Source organism: Mauremys mutica, chromosome 1 (assembly GCF_020497125.1).
Source record: "Mauremys mutica isolate MM-2020 ecotype Southern chromosome 1, ASM2049712v1, whole genome shotgun sequence".
NCBI lineage: Eukaryota > Metazoa > Chordata > Testudines > Geoemydidae > Mauremys > Mauremys mutica.
This window is the reverse complement of record NC_059072.1, coordinates 200,672,040-200,691,890: the sequence shown is the minus strand read 5'-3', so window position 1 is coordinate 200,691,890 and position 19,851 is coordinate 200,672,040. Positions and strand designations below refer to the sequence as shown.

Sequence of the window (19,851 nt, the reverse complement as noted above, 5' to 3'; positions counted from 1 at the left end):
ATCATGCTACTTTTTTAAAGCCCCATTTACTGCTAACTTCCAGCATAGACTCTTTTTCACTATATGGGAGGCAAGGAAGTTCTCTAGATCTCTGTCCCTGCTACTCTTTTGTGGATCAGCCATCTGACAAAGATGTAAAGACAGTAGCCTCTTGTTAAATTAGTTTCTCTCCTTACAGGAAAGTTTCTTGCTCCCACTGACTGGAAAATTAGAGATGCTCAAAGAGGTTTCTTGTATGTCCCTTGTATGACTAAAATGTTGATAATTTGGTTCGAGTATTCAGGGCACCCATTTACACAGGTACAGAGTAGAGTGTTTTGGCTGACACTTTGTATGTTTGTCTAACTTGAGTTTGCCTCTTTTTTTTTTTATTCTTGAGTAATTTCTTCAGTTCTTTTTTCAGAGTGTGCCTTAAAAATAACCTCTTATCCAGAGTGCAAAACAGGAATGCAGGCTGTCTTTCACATTCTTTTCTTTAGAATGCCTTTCACACACTTATGCATTCCTGTTCCTTTATTGGGATCTGGGGAAGAGGTTAACTTCAACTTTCACACATGCGCAAAAAATATACTTTCCTGATACCAGACATGTATAGATAATCTTGTTTTCCTGACTCTGAAAAACAAAACCTATCAATGCTATTAGGAAATTTCATTCCAGAATACTACAGGGTAGTGTTTAACCTTTATTATCTTAAACTTTATGTGGTACATAAAAACACAAATGGAAACAGTACATAGATACAGAAAATCAACAACTGTATAGGAAGGTGGGAGTGTTTGAGTTATGAACCTTTTGAGGTTTGGTGTAAACGTTCACCAAGTGTAAGAAGGCATCAGCTGGATTATGAAATTCTGGTTTTGTTGCTTGTAGGACAAACATTTCTTTAACAGCATTGTCAATTCTGTAATTTCTGATATTACATAGGTTTTTTTCCTTGGTTTCCCAGTCAGTGGTAGCATAAGTGTCAACTTAAAAAAAGGGATGTTTGTGGCTTTCCTCTTTTTTTTTTTGTGCTCCCTTCTCCATATTTGTCTTGCATGTGTCTCCTGGAATTCCTGATATCCTTTTATACACCATCTGTGGCTTTGTGTCTCCTTATTTCCCTTCATGTTCCCACTGTTCCACTTGTCCATTCATATTTCCACTATCCACTTGTCACCTATCTGTGACCCATCCTCTCTCTCCCCCAACCCTCCAAAAAAACCCTGCTGCTTGGTCTGCTTTTCTGTCCTGAAACTGCTACCAACTAAGCATCATGGAGAAGAAGCTGCTAGAGGGTACAAGAATAGGGGACTGCAGTCTTCAGCCAGCCTCTTCTGTACTCACACAGCAACTTAGTGGCAGAAATCAGCTTCTAGAAACTTGGGCTTCATCAGTCACAATCCCTGAGGCTTTGCTGGAAATGAAAACATTAAGAAAGCAGAGCTGCCATGATTATCTTATCCCGTATGCTACTTCTGTGTTTGATAGCCCTGTCACATGTTCACCAGTTCCTCTTGCATCCATCTGGTTGCCAACTGTCTAATCACACAAACCCAAACACCCCTGCCATGCCACTTCCCTGAGGCCCTGCCCCAGCCACGCCCTTCTCCGAGGCCCTGTCCTGCTCACTCCACCCCCACTTCCTCCATTGCTCACTCTCCGTCACTCACTTTCACATGGCTGGGGCAAGGGGTTGGGATGTGGGTGGGGGTGCTGGCTCTGGACTGGGGCCAAGGGGTTCAGAGTGTGGGAGGGGGCTCCAGTCTGTGCCTGGGACAGGGTATTGCGGTGCAGGATGGTGTAGGCGGGGTGCAAGCTCTGGGAGAGAGTTTGGGTGCTGGAGGGGACTCAGGGCTGGGGCAGAAGGTTGGGGTGAAGGAGGGAGTGTAGGCTCTGGAAAGGCGTTTGGGTGAAGGAGGGGGCTCAGGGTTTGGGTGCGGGTGACGGGTGCAGGCTCCGGCCAGGCAGCACTTACCTCGCACAGCTCCCGGAAGCAGCCAGCATGTCCCTGTGGCCCCTGAGGGGATAGAGGGGTCCACACGCTGCCTCTGCCTCCAGGCACCACTCCTACATCTCCCATTGGCCACAGTTCCCGGCCAATGGGAGCTGCAGAGTCAGCACTTGGGGCTGCTTCCGGGAGTGGTGCGAGGCCAGGGCAGCAGGGAGCCTGCCTTAGCCCTGCTGCGCCGCCAGACTTTTAGTGACCTAAAATCTCCCTGTGTGGCTTCAGTAGTCTCCAGGAGATAGAGCTCAATTCTGGGAGACTCCCGGCGAAACTGGGAGCGTTGGCAACCCTACTGGATTGTCTTTACATGAGTGCTGCCATTTCCCCTTCAGCCACAAAAGTCTGAATATCTCAGAGCATGTAGACTATAGTATGTAGACTGTTTCTTTTAATCAAAATACAGCACCAATGGGTTAGACTCTGTTTTAAACTAATCTCTTACCAAACTTCACTTTTCAGATTGAAGCAAAAGTTCTCTGACTGATATGTTATATGTAAAGTTTTGGAGCAGGACTGTTTGGGTTTTTTTTGTTTTTGTTTTTGTTTTTGGCGGGTGGGAGGGGCAGAGTTAACTCCTTGGGGCTTAAGTGGTGGTGTAACCTTAACTGAAGTGCAAGGATAATATAGAGCACAACATGAACTGGTTTCTCCCCATACCTATGTGCCTTTGCTGTTTTTTAAAAAATACATGCATTCAGGAAGCAGGATGCTCTGTTTGTTTTAAGTGCAAGGAGTACAGTATAAGGAATCAATCCTGTGGAATTCTAATGATGATTTTATTGACTTGTATTACAGTAACCCAGAAGCCTCAGTCAGGTGTTGAGCCTCAAAAATAATCTCCAGAATGTGGGTGACTGTGCCATCAGGAAGGAACATGAAGTCATCCTGTTTGGGCCATAGTGACAGGAAGAGGAGCATTAGCACAGGAAGACTGATAGGGTTTTTTAATGCCTCATTTCCCATAGAACTAAGTTCTCCTTAGTTCCATTACCTCTTATGGAAACTGCTTTTGTGAGAAAATGCCGTGTGTGTTTTCCATAGCAAATTAAGGTCCAGTCCTGTTTCCATTAAAGTTCCAAGAGGAATGCTACCCATTGACATGAGTGGGAGCAGGATTAGGCCCTAAAACTATGTACAGTAACTCCTCACTTAAAGTCATCCTGGTTAACGTTGTTTCATTGTTACATTGCCGATCAATTAGGGAACATGCTCGTTTAAAGTTGTGCAGTGCTCCCTTGTAACATTGTTTGGCAGCCGCCTGTTTTGTCCCCTGCTTGCAGAAACAGCAGCCCGGTGGAGGTAGCTGGTGGGGGCTTGGAACCAGGGTGGACCAGCAGCCCCTTATTAGCTCCCCACTCCTCTAAATTCCCTGTGCAGCAGCTGCCTAGCAGGCTATCAATTGCCGGCAGTTCAGCTGTCCCTTCCCCCACTGCCATGTGCTGCTCCTGCCCTCTGCCATGGAGCTGCTCCCGGGAGCCTCTTGCTTGCTGTGCAGGAGGGTATGAGGGGTGCTAATGTCAGGGTGTCTCCCTTCCCCCTGCTTCTGTACCCCATCCCCTGTACCTTATCTCCAGGGGGGGTGGGAGGGGACGCTACAGGGCTCAGGACTGAGGGAGCTTGCTGGCAGCAGTTGCTGTCTCAATTTGCTAATTACTTAAAAAGGCAATGTACTTAGAGTGGGGTCAGCATACTTAAAGGGGCAATGCAAGTCTCTCTCACACAGTGTGTGTGTCTCTGTCTCTCTCTGCCATGCTGTCTCCCCTCCCTCTATTCGTGCTGCCTTGTAGACTGTGAGGCTAGTTCATCATTTAGCAGTAAGGCATTCCCTGGGAAATATCCCACCCTCTGACTTCACCACCTCAACCAAGCTTCATCATCATCATTGCTGTGTACAGTATTAAATTGTTTAAAACGTATACCGTGTGTGTAATATAAAATATAGTCTTTTGTGTAGTGAATTTTTTTTCCCCTGGAACCTAATTCTCTTTCTCCCCCCCCTTACATTAATTCTTATGGGGAAATTGGATTCACTTAACATTGTTTCGCTTAAAGTCACATTTTTCAGGGACATAACAATGTTGAGCGAGGAGTTGCTGTATCTAGAATGGTTGTTACACAGTCAAAAAGTCTTGTCTCTTAGTTGACCCACCACATTCAAATACAACATCATGCTTTGGGCAGACTACTACTAATACGCTTACTATACCATGAAGGTGATATTCAGGAAAAACTAGCTTCTGAGTAGAAATAAACTGAATATATAACTCTGCAACAAGAACTAGAATAAATTGACTAAGTATGTGGTCAGTTAATGCTGTGATATCACAGTTGTGATTTAAGTTGACTTATTCAGTTCATTGCTGAAAGCTGGATTTCTGGGTGTATCAGTATAGAGACATTTTTAAATGAGTCTTCCACTTTTGAAGTAAGTGGGGTTTGGGATATATATGTATATTCAAAGAGAGATTCTTGCTTTTAGAGTTCTTAAAATACTTTTGTTCACTCCCATATGATGAAAATGGCAGGCATTACTGGCAAAGAAAATGCTGACATTAATATTTTTATATAACTTGCAATTAGACAACAAATCAGAGCATTTAATGTTTTCCTGTCTTGGAAGGTTTTTACAGTAAAAGCTGTGTTATCCGGCACTTTACCAGCCAGAAAGCACGGTAAACCAGCTTTTCTGATCTTCATTTGAAAGTCCGGTTTATAGTTCGGTTGGTGGCAGGCTCCCTACCTGGCTCCGCGTGCGAGGGTGACTTAGAGAAATTGGAGATTGGGCTAAAAGAAATCTGATGAGGTTCAACAAGGACAAGTGCAGAGTCCTGCACTTCGGATGAAAGAATCCCATGCACTGCTACAGGCTGGGGGACCGACTCGCTAAGCAGCAGTTCTGCAGAAAAGGACCTGGGGATTACAGAGGATGAGAAGCTGGATATGAGTCAACAGCATGCCCTTGTTGTCAAGAAGGCTAATGGCATATAAGGCTGCATTAGTAGGAGCATTGCCAGCAGATCGAGGGAAGTGATTATTCCCCTCTGTTCGGCAATGGTGAGGCCACATCTGGAGTATTGCGTCGAGTTTTGGGCCCCCCACTATAGAAAGGATGTGGACGAATTGGAGAGTCCAGCGGACAGCAACAAAAACTATTAGGGGGCTGGGGCACATGATTTATGAGGAAAGGCTGAGGGAACTGGGCTTATTAGTCTGCAGAAGAGTGAGGGGGGATTTGATAGCAGCCCTCAACTACCTGAAGAGGGGTTCCAAAGAGGATGGAGCAAGGCTTTTCTCAGATGAACTCAGTGTAACTTGTGCTTTTGAAAATGTCACCATTAAGTGCCTATATATGGGCTTGGGAGCCTAATTTTAGGCTCATAGTTTTGAAAACTTTGGCCTGTGTACAAAATATTTTACAGTAATTTAATGTATTGAAAGTGTAAACAAGTATAAAAAAGGTAAAGTAATTTTGTTTTGAAGTGACAAAGATTTTGTACACATATTAAGAACTTTTAGCCTCTGGTGCTGCAAATACTTATGCACATACTTAACTAAGCTGATGAGTAGTCCCACTGAAGTCAAAGGAACTCTTCATTTGAGTAAAGTTACGTGCTGCTTTTAGTCCTTGTCCTTCAAACTCTTAATCGTCCTTGTTTTGTTTTTTGCCTGTAGGTGCTTTGTAAAATTCAAATAAGATACAGTGAAACCACGCTATAACACGATGTTTGGGGTCCAAAAACTTCCATCGCGCTAAATGCGGGGACGCGGTATAGCAGGGTTTCAAACCAGTCAGTTTGTCAATGGTCCCCAAAGCAGTGCATTGATGTGCGCCGCCTAGTGCCCCTAGTGCCTGGCAGGGGAGAGGAGCCGCGGCCCCCCGCCTGCTGGGGACAGAGAACTCCGGGGCTGCGGGCGCCGGTGCTCTCTGTCCCCGGCAGGCACGAGGCTGCAGCTTCTCTTGAAGCCAGAGAGACGCCGCGGCCCCGTGCCTGCCGGCAGGGTTGGCTTTAGGCCAATTCCACCAATTCCCCTGAATCGGGCCCCGCGCCTAAGAGGGCCCCACGCCCAGTGAGAATCCCTTCCCTGGCTAGAGGCGCCTTTTTAATTTTTACTCACCTGGCAGAGCTCCGGGTCTTCGGCAGCACTTCGGCAGTGGGTTCTTCAGTGCCGCTGAAGACCTGGAGTGAGTGAAGGACCTGCCCCCAAAGTGCTGCTGAAGACTTGGAGCACCGCCTGGTGAGTACAAGCCCCATGTGTTTTTTTACATGCGGGGGGTTGTTGTTGTTGTTTTTTGTTTTTTTTTTTTGTCATCCCTGCCAGGGCCGCGTCGAAACTGTTCGAATTGGGCCCCGCACTTCCTAAAGCCGGCCCTGCCTGCCGGGGACAGAGAGCACCGGTGCCCGCAGCCCTGGAGAAGCCGGAGAGAAGCTGTGGCCCCGCACCTGCTGGGGACAGAGAGCACTGGCGCCCACAGTCTCGGAGTTCTCTGTCCCCAGCAGGCGCAGGGCTGCAGCTTCTCCCCCCTGCCATGGTGTTGGGGACCACTAGTACAGTACTGTATTATGCCTTAAAGGGGAGCCAACCTATGATCGCGTTATATGTGATTTCGCGTTATAGCGGGGTGCGTTATTGCGAGGTTTGACTGTACCTTAACTGTAATATATTTTATACTAAAATAAACTAACTTAAAAAAGCATTTGTAATTTTATTCATTAGATTAAAATTTATAGTTGCAATAGCACAGATTTTCAAATTAGCTTTACAAAGGCTCCATCTGATCTGATATAAATATTTTAAGTCAGTGACTTAAATAGCCTTGATTTAAATCTCTCCATCTTGCTCTATTCCCTGGAAACTTTCTCCAAACAACACTCTGAATTCATTGAACAGAGGATATAAGTGTAGGCTTTACGATTTTACAGCAATGAGGATTAGGGTTTTGTATTAAAATCCTAGTAGTAAACTACTAATTGAGCTCTTGTATGATTTCATATTACAGGGCCTTGAGACCATAAGAGAATCAAATAAAGTGGAAGCAGGAAGTACTCCATAAAGTTTAATTGGAAAAAGTATTTCAAAATGAATTTGCACTATAAAATATTTCATTGGAAAAAATATTTTTCAAAATAGATTTCCTCTAATCCCCAACTTAAAACTTCTTGTACGTTTTCGGAAAGTACAAGGACTAAATTTACTGAGGGATTTGTTTTCTGGTTTGCAAAGTCTTGAAATTTCCCTGCTGGCTAATTACTGCTTATTACTGTAGACATTGGTCCTGTAGCAGTAACATTTTCCATCTTAAGATGGGTTGGCCCATTCAAGTGAAGAGCATGTTGTCTGAGTGCTGAATGGAATTACTACCAGTGGAAACTATTCTGCAAGAGGAGTTGATAAAGCAGCTGCTGTGCAAACCTCAGCTGTTTTTTCCATCTTCCAAAGCAAAGTTAATTAGCATAGGAAAGCTGACTAATATGCTGATGTCACCTCTTTCCAGCAGACACTTACATTTTGTCCCTGCCTGCCTTAAAGCATGCAGGACTTTGTTCAGGAATTTGCTGTCACTTACGGGATGGACTGAAGGCTTTTTTGAGGGGGTTGGACTTTTTCCTTTATAAACACAGTCTACAGAACCAACAGCTTCCTTAAAAGTAATTGCCTTGGATTTGTGTTGAACTGCTAACGTTGCTTTAGTGAAGCACAAAATGCATTTTAGGAACCTTAACTACAGTTTTGGTTCCCTAATTGCCTATGTGGCAGACAGCGATGTCTTCAATCAAATTGAAATGAGGGTAAGGCTTTTTAAAGTTGAGTTTTAGTTCTGTTAACTGCTTAAATACTGGAGGATAGGTGCTGTTCTAAAATAGTTGAAAAATACTGTGCTGTTTAAAACATTAAACAGATAATGCTTAAGAAGTAGGGAAGAACTATTTCAGAGGTTAACAGGTTGTAGTCTGCAAATGTGTATTTCATGTGTTATGTTTCAGTCTTAAATTCCATGTGATATATTAAGATCTTTATCTTCTGCTTTTTCAAATACTTGTAGTCCGTCCGTAAAAATACTGTGTATATATGTGTGTGAGTATGAGTTGAAAAAATGTCATTTGAAGGCATTTTCAATAATGTTCAGATTTAAAATGTTGCTAATAGGATCATTTATATTAGAATATATGAAGATGTTTAAATTACATGGTGTAGCACTGTAATTATTACAATTGGTGATACTGCTGTAGTGTTGGAATGCTACATAATACAATCACTCCAGTTATCTAACTGATGAGAATGAAGGAGTAACAAACACACAAATGTTGTACTTACAGCAGTGAATTATTGATTAGCTGTCTTAAGATACCTGTCAGGCACAAACCAATTGGATTTTATTAGTAGACACTGATGCTAACATCTGATTTCATCTGGAAGTTGGATCTGTGAGGTATTTTATGATACTACAGACTTTTCTTTTTGGCTAACATAAAATTGAAGGTACCATACATTTCATTAATCATGCAGAAGGTCTCCAAAGGTTTAGTGGTGCATATGAATTCTGAATTATAGACCAAACTTTTTCTGAATAGATATGAATGAGATATTTGTGCACCAAGTAGTGTAATATAGAAAAAAGATAAATACAGGCTTAGATTTCAGAAATACAAAGCAGCTTTCTTGCCAGTGTAGAAAGCTAACAATAACAAGTAATTCCTGTGCTAAGGGTTCTATTCTTGCGAGTTGTATTAAAACTACTTGGCATTTACATACAACTTGCTTTTATTAGAACACTAAGTGTAGCCCAACAAGAGACAGGGCAGTTTTGAGTTAACATGCATTCATGAAATATTTGGCTTTTGTCTAATAAATATTTGTTACTTAGAGTCTTGGGATAGCAGTAGCAAGTTGTTGTGAGTTAGAACCACACTTAGCTTAAATAAAAACTATAACCAAAGGTTTATATAAGAGAATAATGAAATTAAGTGTTCAAGAAAACAATTTATTATGCTATTTTGTTATACCCTTCTATGTAGCCTTATCCAAAACTCAGTGATTAAACTGAATGCAGTTGAAAGAGGAACATGAAGTCAGAACATTCTGATCAGTAAGATTCTGTGAAATAGTAACATACAAAATGTCAATACATAAAACATAACTTACTACTAAGGGCTGTACATAGCGAGTCATTGTGCTTAAAAAAAGTCTGAAACAGCAAGCATGCCAGCCATAGACGCATTTTTCTCTTCCCCTCCCCTCAGCACCCTGAAGTAAAAATGGAAACATTCTTCATAAATAATGTAAAAATAGCTGAGTTTGGTTTGGATAGCTGCCCCATGTGCTCTAAAAGCTCAAACATTAGTTACACAAATAGTCAGTAAGACTGCCAACTTTTGATGGACTTACTCTCGTACTGTCATCCAGATAGGATGGCTAAGTCATTGGGTCACAGTGATAAAAGTACGAGGTTTCGGAGTCAGAAGGGTTGGGTTCTGTTCCCACTCTGCAACAAATGTACTGTTTTAACCTTGAGCAAGGCCCTCACCTCTGTTTCCATGTCTGCATAATAGAACAATACTTTCTTTACTAAAGGAGTTCAGTCTTCATTTGTAAAGGTCTTTGAGATCCATAGATGGAGAGTGTTATAGAATTACTGTGTGTCATAATAACTGAAGTTTCCTTAAGCACACTTCATTTCCCTAAATTAAAAGCAAGTACAAAAAATAGTTTTCATATGTCATAACATTACTGAGGTGTCTGGTTACCTTAAAAACAAGCACATTTTAGTCCAGCACAATATTCAGTTTTCATGTCTACCGAACAGGAGTTTTACTTGAGTAAGGACTTCTGACCCTCAATTTACTTTTTATAGATATTTCTAAATAAACTAAACTAAGCAATTAAAACTCCATGATCTTCATCACTTGTAAATAGATTTTTTTTTTGCATGCCACAAAATGGAGTCAGAAGTCAGTAGACATGCAACATATTTAACTTTTTTGTAATCTTTTCTTCTACCTTGAAGGCAGTATTATTTCAGCAAGAAAAAAGCAGCTGCTGTGTTCTAAATAAACGATTGGTTTACTTTGAATGGCTTACTGTATTCTCTACTAAAATATTTTAGCATGCTGCTGTTAACCATCATAATCACCAATTGTCCTTGAAGGAGTGAGAATAAATTACAAGAAAAAAGGGATGTGGCATGTACATGGCTTGTTTTGTAAAAAAAAATAATATATTTTTTATTTATTTATTTATTTACAGGCCAAATTTGAATCTCTCTTTAGAACATATGACAAAGATATCACCTTTCAGTATTTTAAGAGCTTCAAAAGAGTACGAATAAACTTCAGTAACCCTTTATCAGCAGCAGATGCTAGAATCCAGCTACATAAGACAGAATTTCTTGGAAAGGAAATAAAACTGTATTTTGCTCAGGTATGTTTTACCAAGCATTTCTGTATAAATGTGTAATCATTTTGCCATTGAGTCTTATGCTGTTGTAGTACAACTTTTCATAGGTCTTTTAAAAAAATTGTGACATTCATTAGTGACCAAATTGATTGTCTGGGTACACTGCAAGAAGGACAGGAGACACTTGTTATGGATTTTAATTAGGCCGCAACTTTATTATATTGATGTCTGGGACTACCTAGCAGATAAAGTGTACCGTGCAGGCAAATACCTGCTTATTCTAATCAGTTCTCCGGGGCTTCCACCAGCCCTCCTTTGTTTCCATCCAGGTCCCCCAACCAACCCATGGCTTGGACCTTACCGTCCACCACCCTTGTAATAGGGTTAAGGAGGGCTATGAGAATGGGGTGAGGGGAGGTTGGCTCCCTGCCATACCAATCAGAGGAGTCCCCCAACCCCCTCCCCCGTTCTGTTCCTTTATCCAGTACCTCCTTTTAAGTCTTTTACCATGCCATTTATCTGGTCACTGGCTGTCTTCCCTATGGAGTACCTGCACTGACCATCCACCCAACCTTACAAAATAAGTTGCGACATATGGCTTGCCACCTTTTCTTCTCCTCACTAGAAGAGGTCCTCCCTCACATCCGCTGTGGGGAAGGCGAAAAAAACACTCCAACGAAGCCAATTCTGGTGGTACAGGAAAAATTCCTTCCCAGCCCCCCTTTAAAAGGAGCAACTAGCGTACTGCCCACAGCAGGTCCTAACCCAGCCTGCTATTCACCTCCACTAGGGGAGGGAGGGTGGATGCTGGCTTCCTCCCTGCGTGGAACAAAGAGACATGCCCCATCCAGGTTTCATACCTTTATGCCCTTCAGATCTCACTTTCCTGGGGGGGGGGAGGGGAGGGGAGGGAGTCATTGCTGCAAAGCTGAGCACCGAGCCCTTTTTTTTTTTTAACAGCAGTTTCTGACCTCCTTCCTCCCCCCACACCATAAAGCAGAGTTGTCCTTCCTGGGTAAGCCCCAGACAAACTCTGCCCCATCTTAGTTGTGGTGCAGTCATTGAAGAAAACATCAGGTAGGTCCCTCCAAACTTAGGAGTATTTGGAGGCTAATGGATATGTTAGGTTTCTGCCTGCTTGTGTATTGTCTCCCCTTTATCCCAAGACAGGCAAACATCTAGTACTCAACACTGTGTCATACCAAGAGCTGGTTGCGTAAACAAGGGGAGGAGTATATTTTGTAAAATTTCAAACAACTTTTCGGAATATTTTATTGAATATAAAAACTATTTTCTCTCACTACTTTAATTTTTTTCTACTGAAAGAGGGGAGTGTTCATCTCTTCCTAGCTTCTTCTTTTTCATAATGTTCTGAATTTTTTCATCAATCTCAATCAAAATGAAATACTGTTGCAAAAACTTCCATTTTATTGGAAATACTTTTTCTGTTGAAGAAATTGACACTTTTCAGCCAGCTTTAATTGAAAATCTAGTAACCCCATAACTCCTAATGAGGCACTTAAAGATATCCAGGGTCATTTTTATAGTTTCTTCTGTGTCCAAGCAAAGATTATATTGGTGTCAGTAATGTTAAAAAAAGGAAAAGTTTTAATTTCAGATTATTAACAAAGATGTTTTTTAAAAAACAAAATAACTAAGATTTCACAGGGGAGGGGGGGAGGATATGTCACTGAAAGCATGTCTACTCATTGCCAAATTGTTAGCAACACTTCCTAGATATTCTGCATCACTACAGTGCAGCTATAGAAGATTCTGTGGCTGCTTCAAATATATTTATTCAATGGACTGGAAGGCTTTATTGAATTAAATCCCAATAACTAGTAAAGTAAAAACTGTATTATCTGGCCCTGTACCAGCTGTAAAGCTCTATAAACGGGCATTTCTGATCTCGATAGAAAGTCCGGTTTATAGTCTGGTTGGTGCGGGGCTGGCAGGCTTCCTACCTGGCTCCACGTGGCTCCCCAGTAGTGGCGACATGTCTCGGCCATTCCTAGGTAGAGAACGGCCACAAGGCGTTTGGGGTGCGAGAGTAGGGGATGGGATGCAGGAGGGAGTGTGGGCATGGGCTCTGGGAGGGAGTTTGGGTGCAGGATCCAGGGGGAAAGAGGGGCGCTTACCTCAGGAGGCTCTTCCAAGCAGCGACCTGTCCCAGCTACTCCTAGGCGGAGGTCCAGGAGACGGCTCTGCGCACTGCCCCTACCCTGGCCACTGGCTCCACAGCTCCCACTGGCTTGGAACCAATGGGAACCCGCACCCAAGCTCCCTTTCTTAACCAGCATTTTTCACTTACTGGCACCCCCCATTATCCCAACATGCCAGATTTTTAAAGTTTTTACTGTACTAATATTGTGTCCCTTGTATTAATTAGTTTAGTTTGAGGTGTTTAATATATACGTTTATATTTTTAAAGATGCTACAGGGATTTGTACTGACAACATAGTTGGCAGCTTGAGTAGTGATAGTTATAGCTTTGGCACCTGGGGACCTTACAGCCTCTGTTTAATTTCCCTCTGTTTTGGACTTTTAGGAGCAAGATTTTTCTCTGATGAAATAACTATATATTAAAACAAAAACAAAACAAAAAGCAGATGTGCACATTTCTATGCATGTTTTGTCAGCATGGTGGTTTTAAATTTGTATGTTTGATATGTTATCACACATTGTTACATACTGCCACCTTGAGTGCTTGTTGTAGTGCGATATCTGTTCAAACGTAAAATTCCATGCAAATGACTGATTAATGGAAAATTAAAAGTAATAGTTAATCGTTTGTTTTATTCTTCCAGACTTTGCACATTGGAAGCTCGCGTTTGGCTCCACCAAAACCAGACAAACAGTTTTTGATTTCACCCCCAGCCTCTCCTCCTGTTGGTTGGAAACAAGTAGAAGATGCTACGCCAGTCATTAACTATGACCTTCTCTATGCTATCTCCAAGCTAGGGCCAGGTAAGAAGGATTCTGAGCTTGAAGTTTTAATACTTGTGCTTGAGTAAAAAATGCCTTGGAATACTAGTAATAATTCAAAAATCTCCCCCACCCCCCAAGATATCTGTTCATTATCAATTAAATTACTAACTACAGAAAACACTCACGTTTTTTATGTCAAGGATTGTTTTCTGAAATCACTTTTTTATATCAAAAAGATAAAAATTTCCATAGAAATATCCTGGCCAGAACAAAACATTCTTGCTGAGCCATACAGCATTAATTGCATTACAATTTGCTAATCTCATGAAGGTCATGACCTTACATACTGCATACTACTCATTTTTCTAAATGTTTTAATTAGGTCTGACCAGCCAGTAGTTTTAGCAAAGCTACTTACTTTTTTTTATGCCAAGATTTAAAATAAAATTGTAACTGTAACATAAGTTTCCCCAGAAATAAATGAAACTTGTAAAATATTTGTCAATTATATAACTACTTCGTTTTCTTAAGCACTGTTGCTGTTGTTCAACCATGTGATAAAAAAATTAATAATTTACATATCTCTAGCTACATTCATCAGAGGATTTGCAGATGTTGCACATATTAAGTGTCACACCACTGTGACGTTGTGTTGTATCCATTTGATAGAGGTTTTTTGAAATCAGAGAGGGTAAGTGACTTATCATACAGTGAGTCAGTGGCAGAGGGGAATAGAGGAAGCTCTAAGAGCCTGGCTCCCATTTATCTGCAGAGCTTGCTTCTTTGTTCTGTGGGAGCTCTCATCAGTTCTCTGTAGAACTATTTAGGAAAAACTGTGCAAGGGACACCTTACAGACTATCCAGCTTGGCTTGCTTTTTGGTTCCCTAAAATAGCTGATGTCTCAAGCACCACAATTTGCAACAGCTAAGACACTGAGGTATTAAAAGCATGAGGATAAAACATACCAAATTGAGTGGAACAGAAGAAAGTGACCGGAAGAACACATTTAGAAATATGAGTGCTGGTTTCTTTCCCCTAGCTCCCTCTCCTACAGAAAAGGTATTTGAAAATAATAAATTGTAGAGTTGTTTCTGATGGACACCGTCAAATGACTAATCAATGGACATAACAAAATTATAACACAACATATCTAAATGTTGTAAAATCCCTTCTAGCCAGTCCTGTTATTACACAGGAATCCCAGGGCAGAATTCAGCCCTTTAGGTTTTGCTGATCAAAACCATATCTAACTTCATTAACTTCTGCCAGTGGAAGCCTTGGAAAAAAAATCTTCTTCTGTGGTTTTAAATCTTCATGGTATGGAGATGGACAGTTCTCCTGAATGGTCAGATTTGATCATACTGTTCAAATTTTGCAGATGAGACAAAGCTGGTAGAGTTGCAAACACTTTGGAGGCTAGAGCTAAAATTCAAAGGGATCTTGATAAATTGGAGAACTGGGCTATGGACAACAAATGTAAGGTGCTATACTTTGGGAAGAAAAACCATATGCACAAATACAGAATGAGGGATAACTGGCTTGGAAGCAGTACTGCTGAGAAGATCTGGTAGTTGTGGTGGATCACAACCTTCACATGAGTGAACAATGCGATGTTGCAAAAAAAAGCAAATGCAATTTTGGGTTGCAATAACAGAGGCGTAGCATGCAAGTCACAGGAGGTGATAATACCGCTCTACTTGGTGCTGGTTAGTCTTTAACTGGAGTTGTGTGTCCAGTGTTGGTCACTGCTGTATAGAAAGGATATAGAGAAACTGGAAAGGATCCAGAGGCAAGTGACAAAGATAATCAAAGGGATAGAATGCAAGCCATATGAGCAAAGGCTGAAGGAACTGGGTATGTTTAGTTTGGAACAGCGTAGATCATGTGAGGACAAGACTGCAGTCTTCAGATACTTGAAAGGCTGCCATAAAAAAGATGGAGAAAAGATGTCTCTTTTGCCACAGAGGGCAGGACAAGAAGCAGTGGGTTCAAACTGTAGCATAGAAGATTTAGATTAAATCTCAGGAAATACTTCTGACTGTAAGAATAGTAGGACAGTGGAACAAACTACTTAATGAAAGCTCCTTCACTGGAGGGTTTCAAAAGGAGACTGGATAGCCATCTGTCTTGGATGGTTTAGACACAACAAATCCTGCATATTGGCAGGGGGTTAGAGTAGATGACCTTTGTGGTCCCTTCTAAACCTCTGGTTCTGATTCGATGATGCACTAAAAAAGGCTTGATTATCAAAGATGGATGTATAAAATGTGCATGCTGAGAAACCACAACTGCATGCGCAAATGGATATCATTTGTGCACACAAGTGGCTAGCTACAACACATGACTGACGGTGAATACCCAGTATCAGAGGGGTAGCCGTGTTAGTCTGGTTCTGTAGAAGCAGCAAAGAATCCTGTGGCACCTTATAGACTAACAGACGTTTTGCAGCATGAGCTTTCGTGGGTGAATACCCACTTCAGATGCAAGTCTGAAGTTCATACCTTCATATGAACACATGTAGTCGTATGTGCAGTTGTATGTGCAAAGTAGCTGAGCATCAGTCTTTGAAAATGGAGCCTAAAATGTTTGGTGTTGGTTTTGCTACAATCTGTGAAAGTTTTGCTGCCAAAGTTGACCTGCTGGACTGTAGCTTCAGACTGCCTTGTCAGTAGTATACTATTTGCAAGCTCTTATTTGTTTTTCTTTAAATTTAGACTATTTGTTCTGTGCTTACTGTGTAGAATGGAGCCTTTTTGACCAGTTTTGCTAATGTTCTAACTTTTCAGGAGAAAAATATGAACTCCATGCTGCAACTGACACTACTCCCAGTGTTGTTGTCCACGTATGTGAGAGTGACCAGGAAAATGAAGTGGAGGAAGAAGAGGAAGGCATGAAGAAACCCAAACCAAAAATTATTCAGACAAGAAGGCCGGAGTATACTCCTACTCATTTAAGCTGAAGTGGTTCTAACTTTCAAGGGTTTCAAGTAGACATATACAAGAAAAATGCTTACTATGGAAGTGTCAGGTCACAATTTTGGTGGCAGTGGCTGCAGCAGTAGTAGGATTAATTCCAGTGTAATGTTACTCAGAAAAACACCGGAAGTTTCCTCATTGTTTTTAATGCTGCACATTGGTTAATATATATGGAACGTAAAATCAACTTCCAGATCAGAGTTAGAGTGATCAGAAAAAGGCATTTTGAGAAAGAATTGATCACTGAAGATACCTTCTTTTTAAGGAATCCTAGGCTGCTTCATTATAAAACAGATGGGGAAAGCTTTCTTTGTTCTATCTCACATGATATGCCTCTAATTCATAGGTTAAACATATATGAAGTACATGTGATACTGAGATGGTTTAAAGATTTGGGAATTGTAAACATTTTTCTTATGTTAGGTTGTTTTGTGCATGTGTATTACTGATGTTCAAAAATAACTTTGCATTATTTTCTATATAGTTTCTCACTTCATGCTTTTTGAAATCTGGGAAGTTGTCTTTAATGCTTATCTCTCAGCATCCTGGGTCTCTTACTGTATGTATGTTTTATTGGTACCCAGTTTCCAGTGGACATACAATTCATGTAGCACCTTATTTTGGTGCAATATAATTTGTGTTTTTTAAATTTTAATCTGTTATTAAATGCTTATGTGGGGTTTTGTCTAGCAAAGTTATGGAAAAAATTGTGCAATAGGAAAATTGTTCAAGTAAGTGGATTTTAAATTATTTAAAGTTTAAGTTATATGTTTTTAAGTAATACTGGTTCAATTATTTTGATTTTCTCCTTTTAAAAAACAAAATTCTTAAACATGTAAATAAAACTAGTACTGTATATTCACAGCAATGTACAGTTTTCAGTGAGAAGTATGGCAATGGAACAAAAACCTGAGCTGTATTACTCTTTACATTAACTTGTACGTTTTAGCTGGTGCAGTTACACATTTTTAACAGTGATTCAACACACACGATGTGAAATAGATGACAGATGTGTGGTATATTTGAGAGGGATGGAGTGCCTTTTCCCCATTAATTTGTGATGGGATTGTTATACTAGCTGAACTCTGGTATTTTTTCTAATAGCTGTGTCTGTCCAATAAGTATGTATTCTCTTTTGGCTTTGTTTCCAAAACAGGCTGGCATTTAGAAATGCTTAGTACGATGTAATAATGCATGCTTTACCAGTTCAGTTGATGGCTTGCTGTGGGAACAGACAAGCTTTCATTCTGTTTGGTTTGGGTACTGTTTTAAGGACAGTTGTGAATGATGTACAGGCTTTCTGTCATGTTTACATAACAAACAAATACATGCTATACGAGTTCAAGTGTTTCCAAGAATCTGCTTTTAAAATGGAGATTCTAACTTTGAAATATTTTAATACTTTTTAAAAATACACTAATATATTGACAAAATATACTGTTGGGGGAGGACCTGTTTCTCTTTTAGAAGGAGGGGTATTTTGGGGGTTCAGACATCTTTTTAGAAATAAAGACCTTGATCCTCTTTTTGAAGTCAGTGAGAACTTTGCCATTAGCCTCATTAGTAGTAGGACTAGGCTCGGGATGAGCATTTTAGTGTTGTTGCATTAAAATGATATGCATTATTATGTGCCATTTGTAGTTAATGTTGACTTGGTGGCCCAACATAATACACTTTTGGGTAGAAATAGAACAAATATTATAAAGAATACAATACTGTATGTACTGATGAATTTGTACAATCATTCGAACTGATAATACAGTATAGACTCCACACTACTAAAAGCCTACCATTGTGCTGACCAAGCCACACAATGTTATTGTGACCAAAGAGAACAGAAACCTGTTAAACCTCAGTAATAGTCTGAACTTGTAGGGCCTTATTCTGATGGATTAGACTTACAGTACATATGCATGCACACAGACTGATGCTGACTTTTGGTTCCTATCTGTGATAGAGAGAGAGATACGCTCTCTCCGTATATGTTATGCTATTTGATACAAAGTTTGCAGGTGTAGAATGTCACCCAGCATAGCTTTAGGTGAGGCTGTGTTTTACTGCTGATTTCATATAGTGTATAAATACAGGAGCACATGAGCTACTTGTGTTACTGAAGTGTAAACATCAGACTGCAACGCACAACATTCTTTGTTCTTTTTAAGTGCAGGGTACAATGACCAAGCTAGAGAAACATCAAAGTACACAAATGTCTCTAGTATAGCTTTCTAACACTGCTGCTAGATTTGATGCAGATATTTTAAATTTGCCATTCATTCAGCACAAAAATCTTTTGGCCCAATTTCTGTAGCATTCTCCTCCACCTCCTCTTCTGCTACCAGCATAGACCCTGGACACTGGGTGCTGTTACTGTTGCCTCTATGGGACTGCCAAGAAGCATCACTTATCTTCAATAGAAAAAAGAATGTAAAACAGACAGTGACATGATTTTGAATGTTGGTACACATTGAGACATTTCTGCATCATGGAGGTTGAAGGTAGTCATTCAGAATCAGAACTATGAATGATTTGGGCTGGCTGCAGTGTCTGCCACTCCCAACTGTATTTGTGAACATGGATTGCTGGACGGTAACTGTCCATCTTGCTGTCTGGCCCCAGGTTGTGTATCCTGGCCTATGTCTGTTCTCTTAGTACCAATGTGGTGTATGGATCACTCTGTTTCTGTATGAAAATAACAGCTGTTATGTTAAGACAAACTGGTATTTTATAAGATTGTATAGTATGGGACATTTAAATTAAAATATTTGGATTGTCTACTTATAAATGTCATGGTGTTTATGCATGAAGCAATAGTTAAAGATTTTGGTGTAAAAAATGCTTAAACTTCAAGCATCCAAAAATATACTTATGTCAGGATAAGGACTTTATCCCGGCTTACTTGGTACGCTCACATCCTTGCCAGCCAAATTTAATTTTATTAATTAACGGGGCGGGGGAATCCAGTTTGATAGTCTTTTACAACATTGTTTAATCTCTTTAAAAATTGATTTATTACATTTTTCATAATGTCGACATTTGAATAGTTTCATTTACTTAGCCAGCAAGCCTAGTCGTTACAAAATGTTACGAGGCATTAAAGGTCCACTTCTTAACCCAGGGCAAGAATTTTTATTGTAAAATAAAGATGTGGAGAAAGGAGTTGTTGATGTTAATGTTAGTCAGTTTTTTACATTACCTTCTGCATAGAAACTCTGATGTATCAGTATCTTACAATTGGCATTATTTATATTTGTGTGTAGCAATGTTCTGCCTCTAATACAGACAAGCATCTCTAGTTGAATTCAATGGAAGCCACTTATACTCATCTGAGGGAATAATTTGGATCTTGATCAGAAAATACAACTCAAATTACAGGATTAATTGGACCAGTCTGCTTTAACTAGCACACCTCCTTAAACTGGTTCACTTTTTAGAAAAAAAAATACATGGAAGCTGCTGTGTTTGGCTAATTCCACACTGTTTTGCTTATTGTCTCTTTTATAAGAGTCTCTCCCACTGTCATGAAACTCCAGAAAAATGAAAATGATATTCTGCCATTCAAAAAA

The 19,851-nt window shown here is 40.5% G+C and overlaps 1 protein-coding gene across 2 annotated transcripts in view; it reads left to right on the top strand.

The window, feature by feature from the left end:
• The window catches only part of RCAN1 (regulator of calcineurin 1), an 80,707-nt gene extending 61,645 nt beyond the window's left edge, over positions 1-19,062 (top strand). Inside the window, exons 1-4 of one of the 2 annotated variants that reach the window (XM_045002409.1) lie at positions 7,642-7,779; positions 10,235-10,408; positions 13,192-13,351; positions 16,100-19,062. In XM_045002409.1, coding sequence (XP_044858344.1) covers positions 7,693-7,779; positions 10,235-10,408; positions 13,192-13,351; positions 16,100-16,272 — 594 coding nt within the window. In that variant the 5' untranslated portion in view covers positions 7,642-7,692 and the 3' untranslated portion in view covers positions 16,273-19,062. Of the gene's footprint in view, positions 1-7,641; positions 7,780-10,234; positions 10,409-13,191; positions 13,352-16,099 lie in introns of those variants that run through there. The other variant, XM_045002408.1, reaches the window with a different exon arrangement.
• The last annotated feature ends 789 nt before the right edge of the window (positions 19,063-19,851 follow it).